The sequence below is a fragment of the Salminus brasiliensis genome, chromosome 7 (genome assembly GCF_030463535.1).
Source record: "Salminus brasiliensis chromosome 7, fSalBra1.hap2, whole genome shotgun sequence".
NCBI lineage: Eukaryota > Metazoa > Chordata > Actinopteri > Characiformes > Bryconidae > Salminus > Salminus brasiliensis.
The window spans coordinates 9,634,536-9,649,097 of NC_132884.1; the positions used below are offsets into that span (position 1 = coordinate 9,634,536).

Below are 14,562 nucleotides of genomic sequence, written 5' to 3' on the forward strand. Positions count from 1 at the left end.
ACCATTGCTACTCCTGGCCTGCCACGCTGCTAACTACACTGTGTAACTCTATGCACTGTGGAGCCATCAGGACAACTATTAGGTGAAACTGTATAATGCTGCATAACTATGTAATATCTTGCAATATTACTCTACCACCCCAATCCACGTGCTTCTTGCAGTTTCAGAGACAGATTTGTGCCTTTGAGCTTGTCCAGAAATTTGTGTCCTGGTTTAAAGTGCAAATTACACTTACTGATTGTAGGGGGGAGCCCAAAGGCATGAAATACCAATACACATAATGCTGCTTTAAATGGATAATAAAAAAAACAGACGGTGGATTCTTCTTAATTCTAAAATTGATTCCTCCATTTTACATGAAACCATGAAATGTGTGCCTAATAAACATTTACATTTAAGGCATTTAGCAGACACTCTTATCCAGAGCAACTTACAAAAGTGCTTTGCTATTTACCCAAGAAAAACCTCAGCTAGTTTGAATAGACTAATAATTTAAAGATCCTCTAAGCTTAGACATTACTAAACACAAGTCAGTAAGGTGACCACTGTATTATTCGCCCAAGTACTCTCAGAAGAGGTGGGTCTTCACTCTGCATTTGAAGACAGCGAGCGACTCTGCTGTTCGGACACCCAGGGGAAGCTCGTTCCACCACTTTGGTGCCAGAACAGAAAAAAGCCTAGACCCTCGTCTTCCGTGGATTTTGAGGGATGGCGGGTCGAGTCGAGCCGTACTCGAAGCTCGAAGGGCTGGAATTAACTGGAATTAACCTTCCACATTGTCCATCACCCAGCATATTCTATTTCTCCCTTCCAGCCTCTGCAGCACATGATGGAGTATATGGTCGTCCTTCTTGCATGTACTCTGGTGCTGCCTCAGGCAGACTCACAGTTATCTAACCCTGTCCATGTCATCACCAGTGGAGTGTTCCCCTCTCTACATGGAGAAGCCAGAAGGCAGAGGTGTCGAGGTGGTTTGAGTGAAACTAGCAAAGGTGTGAACGTTGACTCAGAAGGCTCAGAGATAGGAACCGGTGGAAAAGGGCAGAAGGTGAAAGTGGTGGTATAATTTGGATGTAAAATGTTGCTTTTGAAGAAGTCATCTGAAGTATCATTTACTTTGCTGTGTTTCAAGTTTGGATTTAGAATAAACCTGTTACCACTTAAAGTAAAAATGTTTTTGGCTTTTTGACATAGGGTGAGATGTTTTAACCCCTTGAACTCCAGGTCTATTGTTCAGCTATTAATCTTCAAGAAGAAACCAAGATGAATTGTTAAGCATATCTTGTGGAGTCCCACATAGTTCTATTTTGGGCCCTCTGAAACTGCTGTTTTTAATGAGTAATGTTGGCTTACATACAGGGCTAAATTAAAGACCTGAGTGTAGAATTACTCATAATATTGGTCAATTACTAGTGAGTATTAGACACAGCTGTCTTATTGCTACATCTTATACTGAGTTGTATAGTTAGGCACTATAGCTCCCCTTTATTTCACCATTGTGTTAGTCATCTTGTAACCCTTCATCTATGCTCAGTTTCTGACAATTTTAACCTAGCAGTGACACTGAGATGTATAAATACCACTGCTACATTTGTACCAGCAAAACAGAAAATGACATGCCACTACCAAGCCATATTAAGATGTACCGGAGCCTGGGGCTAATTCTGTCTTGGCACCCCTACCACACTCCTATCAACACACCTACACATTTGTCAAAAAGGATGTTGAGTGTTGATTCCCAAATCACATATATAAACCATCAGAAAATACAGCAAAAAAAAAAGAATATTCAGATTATGTAAACACATTTTCACATTTAAGTAAACATAACATGGACACTAATTCAGCTAGTTATGAATGATTATGTATGCAAGTCATACAAGCGCTATTCAGTGTAGTCCATGGCAAACAAAGCAGGGAAACAAGGCGAGTTACTTATGTGACAGATTGCTTTAGAACTGATGGTTTGCAGAATGATTAGTGCATCTCCCAGCCAATCACAGTCATCTTTACCTGCTACTTTAATCAAGGAAGAAGAAACGTGCAGTGAGATCGGCAGAGAAAAAAAGAAATGTAATAATGTTAAGATTCAGTCATGCTAGATTTTGAAAGTGAGATTTGCTGGAATTTAGTGTTGGTGAATTACAGAGTGAAACAATTTGAAGTAGTAGTAGCAGTATTTAAGTTGGCTCTAGGGCAAAAACTACAGATAATAGTAAAGATTATCTGTACAAAGATTTGTCAAAGATTTGTGATATTATAACTCCAGTTACAACTTTTACAGAGAAGAGCATGTCCCGAAGGAAAAGCAGAGTGGTTGCATAGCTAAAGTGGTTTCCACTTTTGGGCAGTTGCTAGGCTTGGCTAGATGTTATTGCTAAGTGGTTGTTATACTGTTACTAAGTGGTTGCTATGGTATCACTGGTGGTTGTTATGGTGAGCCGAAGTGGTTGCTTAATGGGCGCTGCAAAGTTATAAGGTTACTGATATGTTTTCTCATGTGGCTGCTATGGTGTTGCTTAGTGACTGCTAGGCAGTTGCTGTGGTATCAAAGATTGTTGTTACGGTGTCTTTAGTGGTTGCTCAGGTGTTGATATTTTGCTAAATGAGACAGAAAAATAATAATTAGAAGAATATAAATCAAATAATAAGACAGATGTCAAATGTCAGATAATAATAAGATAATAAGCCTTAAGAGACAGGAAAATGAAAACTGAAGAGACCACCATAAGTGGGGCAAAAAAGTATTTAGTCAGCCACTGTTTGTGCAAGTTCTCCTACTTAGAAAGATGAGAGAGGTCTGTAATTTTCTTCATAGGTACACTTCAACTATGAGAGACAAAATGAGAAAAAAAATCTAGGAAATCACATTGTAGATTGAATTTATTTGTAAATTATGGTGGAAAATTAGTATTTGGTCACCCACAAACAAGCAAGATTTCTGGCTAGTAGAGAGCCATTTTATATACAGTATATATATGTATGTGTTGCCAGAAGTCACGCAGCGCATAATTAGTCTGACACTCTCTAGGGCAGGATGGCCCTCCTGATGCTAGCCAGTGCAGGCGTCTGTCATAACAGAATTGAAGTATGCCTTTCAGCCACGGTCAGCTGCCCAGTGACGTTGGTAAAAGGTTTAAGATACCTGGAGGAACCAGTGTAAGTGTCTAATCTTCTACATTGTTTGGTGCATAACAACAAGAAGCTGCCTCACTTTATCTTATCTTGTTGGCTTTAAAGGCCTTAAAATGTTGCTTTTGATTTGCTAGTATGGCTTAAAGAATATTTGCATTAAATGGAGGTCCTTTACTCTTGCACATTTAAAGCCTTCCATGCAAATCTTTAATCTCTGAAATGCCCTATACATAATCTAAGACGTGCTCTTATGTTGATTAAGAATTGTCTTTGTGTGTCATTGCACCTAATGAGAAGGAGGAATGCTTTGATCAGTCTCTAAGCAGTTTCCCACAGAGATTACATGAGATGACGCATATGATTGAGAGGACTTCATGCAGGATTACGCTCTGTCTTTGTACAAGCACATTCATTTAACAAGCAAGATTGCCAGGGGAGAGGATAACACTGAGGTGCATGTTTGCAGAAGTTGGGAGTGGGAGTGTTTTTTTTTTTTTTTTGCAGCTGTGTATCCAAGACAATAACCATTATTGTGGGGTTTCAGGATGAACTACACTTCTTCAATGTACAGTTAAAATTAGATGGGGAGAGAACTCTGAAAACTTGGGCTAGAGAGCTGGGTGGCCCTATAGCTCATGTATGAGCTATAAGGCCAGAATGAGCAGATGATAAAGACTAATGAACAGAGGTACACCGTAAAAGATTTACTGTAAAGAAACGCTAAAGAACTGGCAGAAACGTTGCCAGGAAGTTACTGTTACTTTTAACAGTATACTACTGTTAGTACTAAATATGGTAAAATACAGGGCATTACTGTTACATGATGAAAGAATAAGAACAGAAAAATACTATTATACTATAACAGGTACAAACAGAAACACAACACAAACGTGACAAACAAGATGGCGAAACAAAACGAACCCGGGACTGGGAGCTGAGCTGGCGCGAGCGGCTAACGCTGTGGGCAAAATCAAAAGGGGACCAGAAAGGAATCCTGCAGGCAGAGCCTGGGCTAAACAGGGGTTAACGTAAACTGTGCTATAACGACAAAGGGAGGAAAGCTGGGGGACCAGCTACTCAGCAAAAACGGCTAGGCCGACCAAACCTGGAACCACAGCGTGCTGCCGTGAGCGAGGGTTTAAGGTGGGGTAATGTGCGGTCCTGTAATGTTCTCTGCTAGCTGGGTATAAATCATTTATGTGATGGATGTGGTTGAAAATTAAACACAATTTTAACCAGGAACATCAGCTCTCACTGCTACCTTCTGACTGAAACTACTGCCGCTAGTCCAAATCACAAGGCATTCATTTCACAGGAAAAAGCTGTGTATTTTCTCTGAATAATGGGATGAAACTGTTACTGTTAATTTACAGCCAAAATTTATTTTATAGCACAGAACTATTATTTAAGAATAACAGGATAATAATGTTAAAAATGCAAAATATTTCACAGCATTTTTTTGCAGTGTAGGACTAAGAATCAGGATTGAAACCAGGAGAAGATGGGGTGGTAATGGAGTGTGAAACCTTAATCACAAGTACATGTAAGGTAGAAATGGAAATCTATGGGATGTTAGATGGGAAAAGAGAGGAGCTTCAGGCTTGGTCTTCCTCCCAATGTTATTTCTTAACTATGTAAAGAACATTTCACATAATGTTCTAGACCAATGTAAAGGCTTTTTTGAGAACCTTCACATTGTGGGGAGGTTCCTTTGACCTTTAATGGCTTCTTCTTTTAATGGCTTAAGCGTCTGTCATTACAAATGTCGCTAATGGTAACATTACACCATACAATCTGCCATGGCATGTTTATGGCATAGTTACTTCAGTGTTATGTAAGGTGTTATGTAGGGTGTTGCCCATTATTATAATTCAGACCAGCCTAACCTTGTACCTCCAAAATGGCAACAAGAAGGAACAAACCTCTTCACTTTTAATGGAAGTCAATGTAAAAATATTTGTAATTCTGGAGCATTTCTATTGCGCCAGTCCTCATGAAATTCTGACCCAAAAGGACAACCGCACAGGTTCACATTATGTCAAAAAGTGAAAATCAGCAAATATAGACACATTTTTTGTGACAACAACAATATATAGGGCAGCCTTTGCAGACTGATACTCTGACCTGTGTATAAGGAATGTAGAGAAAACTACGTCTCTTTCATAGTGCAGCAGTTTCCTAGGGCAGCACACACCACAAGGCAGATATAAAAGCACTAGCTTATCAGTGGAGATGGGTTTGCCCGGGGGTTACTGACTTCAGAAGCAGGCTTTCAGAGGAAGAGGAAGTACATTCTCACTGCTAATCTCACTGCTAGTGAACAACAGAAAATCTTGCCGGTTTGCTAACTTGCCGGCTAACTCTGCCTAAGCTGGGGCTTTCCCCGTGGGACTGTAGCTGCCACTCCTAGTGGGAAATTAGGTTGCATGTATGAACACAGACATATTTTTTAAAATGGTGAGTGTGTTGCACCAGCCAGCTGAATCCCCCATTCCCCCCAAAGCATCTTCAGAGGAGTATTTCCAATTAATATATATAATTCTAGCTGACAGTTTTATCTCTGGAAAAGGACCATGGTACTTTTTCAGTCTTTAAATTTCCTTAAGCAATCATTTTATCCCCTCAGTTTATGACATTGTTTGGACATTAGGACCTTCTCCAGGAAATGAACATAAACGGACTAGCTTTTATAACCGTTTCTGGCTTTTACAACCTCAGAATATTGATGGGAAGTCTTCACAAATGGTATGTATGAAAAAGCAACGTTCTGAAGAAAAAGTACTTATGTTTAAAATGGATAAATATGTGTTTATTTTGTTGATTTATTTTTCCTCTACTTTATAGACACATTAAGTGGAGGTTATTATGTTGTGGTGTTTTAAATTATACGTTTGCTGGCTGCATAGCATTTCTCAGACCCTTTATTAACTATTAGTTTATCTATTTTCTGACATTTTTTCCAGGGCTCCATATTATTTGACTAGTTGTTATTGAATAAGAACATTTTAAGATAAATAACAGCGGGTTAACGCAGTGGTGCAGCGATAGTGTTTGTGCTGCACAGCTCCAGTGGCCCGGGGTTGTAGGTTTGGTCCCTGCTCTGCTTTAACCCTTTGTATATGTGAGTTTCCTCTCGTCGGTTTCCTCACACCTCCAAAAAAAAAAAAAAAAAAACTACACATGATTGGCAAATTGGTTATGCTATATTGCCCCCTAGGTGTGAGTTAATTGGCATGTGTGGTGCCCTGCAATGGGCTGGCGCCCTTTTCATGGGGTTTTCCTGACTGACGTTCTTTCCTAGGGGTTTTCCTGGTGCCCAGAGATCCTGGGTAGGGTCTGGACCAGGAAGAAGCAGATAAGATGTATATGTAGAAATATGAAAACAGTGGGAGTGACTGGTAGAGTTACCAATGATCTCATTACAGATACCAAGTGGCAGATTCACTAAAAAACAGTGTATGCATGGTTTGTTTAGCATTCTATTTACTAACAGCCACAACTTCACAATTAACATGTGGCCAGTGCAATATAAAGTCTTATGCTTGTATGGAATCCCTTTTCCACCAGATAGGGGGAACGTTTTTTAGGTTCAAACTGTGACTCTGTTACTGAAGAAAGTAAGACTTCAGTTTGACATCGTTTGCAATTATAATCTGTTTAATTGAAGAATAATAAGTTCTTATTATGACAAGCTGTTTAAAACACCTGTTCTTCCCAGTGTGCCTTGAAAGAACTCGAACCCTAGTCTCCCATATGGTGTAGTAGCTCACTGGCAGGTTATCTGTTGCCCCATACCAACCAGATGATCCCCAAGTAACCATTTTTGTTGACAAATGGTTATATAAACAAGATATGTAGCAGCTCACAGAGTCAGGTAGCATGTTTTCCTCTAGAATATGTAATAGAGAGAAGCATATTCTTTCCACTTGCCGCTTATTTGCACCTGGTCCACCTTGCGTGTACTCCTCATTTATTGTTATTTTTTAAATGTACAATTCTGTGCACCATGTTTTTTTGTAATTATTTGTTTACTTGTGTAATTTTGCTTTTATGACAACAATGAATTGATATATATATATATACAGTAAAAAAAAGGTTTACTATATAATATAAATACTAGATGAAAAAATACTAGAAATGAAACTTAAGCAGGGGTTCTCAAATTCTTGAACATTAATGCATGTAGATGTTAAACTTTAGTACTTTTTTAAAAAATTGTGAACATTTAATAACTATTTACCCCTATTAACTATTTTTTAACAACATGGGGCAAACGTATTAAACTAAGGTGTTGGAAGACATGAAAATACTGGGATTTCGGTACTTTGTGCAACTCTACTTCTACTACTCTACCCAGAATTAAACACATCGACATGTGGCCCTCGGGGACAAATAAAGTAAACAATAAGAACAAATATTAAATACAGAGAACATGAAGTGGTTAGTTTTTTGATAGTAAAACATGACTAATTTAGTTCTCCTCTTATTTTCCGACAGGGATCGTATCCCTGATCTCTCTGGTGGTCCTTTCATATGAGCGGTACAGCACTTTAACCGTTTACAACAAGCAGGCCCCGGACTACAGAAAACCCCTGCTGGCAGTAGGGGGCTCCTGGCTTTATTCCCTGTTATGGACACTGCCCCCTCTGCTGGGCTGGAGCAGTTATGGACTGGAAGGGGCAGGGACAAGCTGTTCAGTCACTTGGACGTCCAAAACCCTGCAATCCCATTCCTACATCATCTGTCTGTTCATATTCTGCCTGGGCATTCCAGTGCTCGTCATGGTGTACTGCTATGGCCGGCTGCTCTACGCTGTTAAACAGGTAAACTGCTCATGCCACACAGTTCCAGTAGCTCTAAAGTTAATGATGAATGTTGTAGTGTCTTTGCAGTGGGCTGTGAGGTGCACTGCTCATTTCCGTTATCTGATTAGTATTGTATGCTAAATGTTCATTTTAAGAATATGATACTTAAAATGTGTTTAACAATATGCCCTGTAAATTTCTGTCTCACCAGAACTATCCACAAATATAATGCAGCAGAGTGACAGTGTTGTAAATAGCAGTCATGTTTGGGTGGCAGGCAGAGATAAGGAGGACTTATGTCAGGGGTAATGGTTTTTAATAAACTTAAACCAAAACAAGCAAGAGATATTAAACAAATGAGACCAAACGTGACAGCAGTGAGAAATACAAACTACACGCACTCACAAACACACAATAACTAACCCGATCCACAGGAAACAACGGTACTACATATACACTGAAACAATTGAGGAACACCTGAGAAGAGTTGACAAAGGGGCAGGGCTACAATGGACAACACCTGGATGACAAATGACAAGGCGGGACAAAGGCAGAGACTAGGGAGGAGGCAAGGACAAAATACAAACAGAGGACAGAACCAAGACAGAGATCAGAAAGGGAAAAACAGACTGATTATTATTATTATAAAGCCTTGTGGTGTCAAAAGTTAACTCGTTTGTTATGCACTAATGCAACACATTATTGGCACAGACTAGCCAACACTGGACAGACTGGATCACTGAGGCAGGTGAGCTACAACAGCAGAAGATCACCTCCGGTTCCACTTACGCATGTCAGCCAAGAACAGAAAGCTGAGGCTGCAGTAAAAACAGGCTCACCAAAACTGGAAACCTAAAGACTAGTATGATGTAGCCTGGTCTGATGAGTATTGATATCTGCTGAGGCACACATGTGATAGGGTCAGAATTTGGAGCCAACAGAATGAATCCATGGACCCAACTTGCCTTGTGTCAACGGTCCAGGCTGGTGGAGGTGGTGTAATGGTGTGGGGAATGTCTTCTTGGCACACTTTAGGCCTGTTAATACCAATTAATCACCGTTTGAACGCCACATCCTATTTCAGTATCCATCTTCTAACATCTACTTCTTGAAATAATAGCATAATAATGCACCACATAAATGTTAAATGCCTTATTTTGGTTACACTTCACTAAATGTGTCTATGTAGGCTTTCGCACCTACCTTGTTTGGTCAGGACCATCAGACTTTTCAGTTTGTGAAATGAGCCTCGGACTCATGGTACGGTTCGTTTGCAGTGTTTTTTGGATTTTTGGACTTTCAGACCAAGTACAGGAATTAAGGCAGGCTATCATCAACCGCTAAACAATAGAAAGAGAAAAAGAACCACAATAGTAGTAAAACTGATGTTGCATGATAAGCACATTCATTTGGTGAACTGGAACTAGTTGCGAGTGTTGTGCTTGAAGCTGGTGCTGCTGGTAGTAATGCCAATATTTTTAGCAGTTTAGTGGCAATGAATTAATCTGTTCATTCATTTTTCCGGAAAAGTCTACCTGTCAAATTGACAACTTGCTGAAGTCAGTTGCACGCCCTCTACAAACCAGTCGGTGTCAAGTACACGGAGAAGTAGCACCAAAACTAACTGAACAAATGTATGCAATGGAACAAAAACATAAACTTTGGTTCAGACCTTAAACGGCCTCAAAGGAAGCAGTGCCACAACGCTGCTGTTGAATGCAAGCAAGTGACAATATCAAAAAGTCCTAAATGATCTGCTGCTGTTGTAAAATATCTTTACTGCCACTTCAGTAATGTAATAATGGAAAACCTTTTTGATTCTGTAATACTTCTGTAAGTAATCAGATCAGATATTTGTAAATACATCATATATTCACTTGCTTTTACAGTTGCTTTGATAGCTGGCCAGTAAACCCACCAAAGAAGGAAGATATAACAAAAATCTTTACATAGAAAGATTTTTACATGGAGATACCAAACAGGCTGTCATTGTAATTATGTACACCCTTAACAATAAAGGTGCTTCAAATGTTTTTTTGAGCAATGCCATAGAAGAACCACTTTTGGTTCCATAAAGAACTATGTTTATAATAGAGATGTTTGAATGTGATGTAAAGGTGTAAAACACATCTCTGCTACAAACATGGGGTCTTTAATGAGGTCTTTAGAAAAGTCTTAACAAGAAGTCTGTCAAACTAATGAAGAACTGTTCGCAGTGTTGCTCTTTTGATGATTGATTCCATTATCTTCATAAATTGAACAAATTCCAAGTAAGAAAACATTGGTGAATGTTAGAAATTTCATGAATAGTGTGTAAGTGGATTTTAAGATAAAAAAATCTTCTGAAGAACAGTTGGTAAATGAGGCCCATGGTTCTCAACGTAACCCAACGTGGTTCTTCAATGGCGGTGCTTAAAGAGCCATATGAAGCCTCTTTATTTTTAAGAGTGTAGTGTTAAGGTCTAAGAGGTAATTATATATTCATTCACCTTCTCAAAATGATGTTTCTTGAGGAAAATCTGTGCATTAATGAAGAGTATCTTACTTTCTGTCTGTCCGAAGGGGTTAACAGTCTGTTAGGGTGTATCATAGGATCTGTCCTTGAAACACGGCCCAGTGCCTCACATGTCCCTGGAATGCATATTTTATTTTGCTGTTTGCTCTCCTTATTTCTTATGCCTCTGAAGTCTTATCCCTGCACAGACCTGGAATGTCCAAACTGGGTCAGCCTCTCAAAATAAAATACTCCAACTTGGACACACACACACACACACAAACACACAATTCTGTTTGGTGTTGCTGGTGTTATCTGGGGTCCACACAGTTGTCCTGATTAAGAGAGATGTATGGTGCATGTCGACTGGAAATGATGTACAGAAGGGGTACAGCTGAAGCTTCAGGGTTTCTCTGTTGAGCTTTCTGCACTAATGCTGTGAACCTTTGTATTGTATTGTATAAAATACAACAAGCATCCAGTAAGACAGCGGGAATTACAACTTTAGCAAGCTAATTTTAACAAGCTAAAAAAAATAAATGGTACAAGTTAAGTTTACAGCACTAGTTAATCTTATCAGTCACATATCAACAATTTAAGGTACCTTGAGTAGGTTCACTTAACAGTAAGTAATTATACTTAGCAGAATGAAAGGTTTACTTACTAATTCCTGTCAGCTACATTTCTGTGCTGCTGCCTGACCAGAATCCTTTTAACCAAGAAAGCCGGACTACTCAGCTTCCATAGGCGCTGTTAATTAACAGTAAAACATGTCCCGGAGTGGTAGCACCTCAGTGGACTACTCAAGAGCTAGCCGTTTTTCCCTTTTTGACATAATGTAAATCTGACAGTTGCTGTTTATATTGTGCCATTTTTTTAAATACCAGTAATGAATAACTTCCAATAAAGAACCTTCCAATGGATCATATATTTTTTTGTATATTCATAAATTAGATAGATGTTCAATTCATGATGAATTGACCGATAGAAAAGCTTTTTACATGACATTTTCCTTTGGAAGTTGTCCTGTAAAATTGCCTTTATGGAAATACAAGGTTTTTGTCTGGAAGTGGCGATTTGCTCCTCATACTCTCGTCCATATTTTTTTCCATCTCCACTATCCAATGAATATTTACAGTCCGAATATTGGGGTTAACCTATAAATACAGAAAACACAGTGTGGGGTCAGCTGAATATTTCCTGAGTGAAAGCGCTGCTGTGACTCTGTGGTCTTAGTAGAGGACCGTCATTAATTGAACGCAGTGTTATTCACAGGAAGAAAGGGTAAAAAAGGTTTTCAGCTGTGCACAACTGACTGATGTTTGCCAGCAGTGGCCAAAAAAGGCCCAGAGTAATTCTGCATGTTGATTCTTGTCATGTACACAGCCAATGTCTGACTCTATAAGCCAAAAAGGTTTTTAAGAGCACAAAAGAACATTAAGGACAACATTTGTCCATAGTAAGTGTAAAATGTGGAATTATGGATAAAACTGCAAGATATTGTGTCTAGCAGTGAAATGCAATTTTTTCTAACAGTGCTCTTCTCTTTACCCTTTTAATGGTAAGAAAACAATTCTTAATGTTATTGTCACATTTATTCTGACATATATTGACCTACAAAAGTTTGGACACCCCTGGTTAGAATTTCTGATAAGTAAAAGATGACCTGATTTGCAAAATGCAAGATGTTTCCTCTTTTTTAGTTTTATAGTTTTATAATCAAAATAACAGAACAAGCAAAAGTGGCCGCCCTGCATGCTCAGTAACACCCCCTGTCAAGCTGTTACAGCTAGTAAATGCTTTTATGTTTTAGAAAAAACGTCTGATGCTGATGCGTATGGTTCCATTAAGGTCATATTTGTGAAGGGGTTAGTAGAACAGTGCACAGGTCTTTTGTTTTCAAAGGGATGTTTCTAGCAATCCTACGAACAGTTGTCCTGAAAGGTTTTCTTGGTGTTTCAGACCTCCACTTGACCTCCACTGTTACTGTGGAACTAAGGAAACAGCGACCTGCGGCCGCTCAGGGGATCAGTGGCTGATTGTTGGGACAAGTTTTGAAGAGCTCACAGATTTATAACGCTTTAAACTTTGCATCACCTGGCCTTTCCTAACAGTGACTATGAACAAGCCATAGCTCTAACAAGCTAATTTAGGTCTGAGACCTTAGTAAAAACACAAACCCTTGCACAGTGCTCCTTTCCTTTTTTCACTCTAGAATTGTACGAAACACTAATCCTGCTTGTACTGTTGAAAATAATATTTATAATATAATAATAATAACTTTATGCCTCTTGGACATCAGTTCATGCTTCACTGGTGGTCAAATCTGGGTGGAGATTACTCACTAATGCTCTTGTGGCTGAATGCAATCAAATCCTCGAAGAAGTGTTCCAACTTCTAGCCTATGAGGGACAAATTCCCCACCAATGTTATCGATTTTAGAAGGAATGTTGGATGAGCTGGTGTCTAGATACTTTCGAACACTGAGTACACTCTTCAAAGGAAAGCTGCCCAAAAGTGATGCCAGTAATTAATCCCTTCCAATGAAGAATGAGACGTGCACATGTCAAGAACCTCAGTAAACTTTTGTCTAGACCCATTCATCAAATTCAGGAATTATAATGGAAATGAAATCATTTCTGTTTAAGGATCATCTTGTAGGAGCATCTCCTGGAGCATCTTGTTTTGTTGTTTTCCCCACAGGTGGGACGCTTCAGGAAGACGGCTGCCCGCCGGAGAGAGTATCACATCCTCTTCATGGTCATCACCACTGTGGTGTGTTATCTGGTGTGCTGGATGCCGTATGGTGTGGTTGCCATGACGGCAACATTCGGACGCCCAGGCCTCGTTACTCCCGTGCTGAGCGTGGTGCCCTCCCTGCTGGCCAAAAGCAGCACTGTCTTCAACCCCATTATTTACATCCTCATGAACAAGCAGGTTATTACTCGCTTCATTCTCCTCCATCTAGTGGTCAGTCAGAGATGGGGTAGATAGTTAGTACCTCTGACGGGCCCATAAATGCAGAAAGCTGCATTTTTACAAATCACAGTTGGTGGCAGTGGCTGGCAGTTTACAGTATTTAATTGATGTGAAAATTATTTTACATTTTGTACTTTCGAATCAAGGGAATTCAGTGCCTTCATGAGAAAGCAAGCTAAGCAAAAAGCATATTCTTAATAAAGCATAATCTGAAATTGCAGAAGTCAGTAGGAACTATACTATTATAAATATCCTATTATCCTATTATATAATATTATAAAATCCTATTATAATTTACCATGTGACTTAGAGTAGTTGATCAGCCAAGACATGTAATATCTGACAAGCGCTTCTTTAGAGCAGAACCGGAGATGCTAGGCTAACTTAAACACTGGACTACAAGGGCCCCAATCTCATCCCGGTAATAATATGGCTATACATTCTATACTACAGAACCACAGCCTTTTATTTTATTTACATTTAAATATTATGTATCTTATTATTTATATTTATTATCTATTTATTATTATTAATATTTACATTTGAACAGTTTGAACACGTTACTGTATTTAAAACAACCATTAACAGCAGCTGCACTGTTAAAAACTAAAAAGCTGCACTGTTAAAAACTATGTATCACCCAATAGTGATTCTGTCTTCTTAGTTGTGTTAAAAGTTGGGTCAAATGATCTCTGAATTTCCCACAACTCTTGTTCGTATGCAACTTCCAAGCCGGAAACTTGTATTTACCCTACTTCAGATAGATTTGAACCCAGCATTTGTCCAGAGTTTCTTAGCAATAGTAGTCTAGCATCTCCCGTTGTAAGCTTAAAAAAATATATATATATTTTGATTGATATTTTGCCAAACGTGTCCATATCATGAAAAACTGTAATTCATATTCACATCACTTTTCTTTAAATACATACTGCCTGCACTAGCCTACAGACGTTGTTAGTTTCCAAATGTATTGGTCCATACAGTTCTTAAAGATTACAGAAACATACAGTTAAATTCCTGAGCAGGAAAATAATCATGTAATATAAAAGAACCATGAGAGACAAGGGGCCTTTAAACCATTAGAATGCCTGTACAATGTTTAACACATCAAGCACACACTATTATGACACTATGACATAATGTCATTAT

At 38.9% G+C, this 14,562-nt stretch overlaps 1 protein-coding gene across 1 annotated transcript in view; it reads left to right on the plus strand.

The window, feature by feature from the left end:
- Positions 1–14,562, plus strand: part of tmtops2a (teleost multiple tissue opsin 2a) — a 32,497-nt gene that overhangs the window by 14,651 nt on the left and 3,284 nt on the right. The window contains exons 2-3 of the mRNA XM_072682976.1: positions 7,633–7,958; positions 13,138–13,371. Of these exons, the coding sequence (XP_072539077.1) occupies positions 7,633–7,958; positions 13,138–13,371 (560 nt within the window). The remainder of the gene's footprint in view (positions 1–7,632; positions 7,959–13,137; positions 13,372–14,562) is intronic.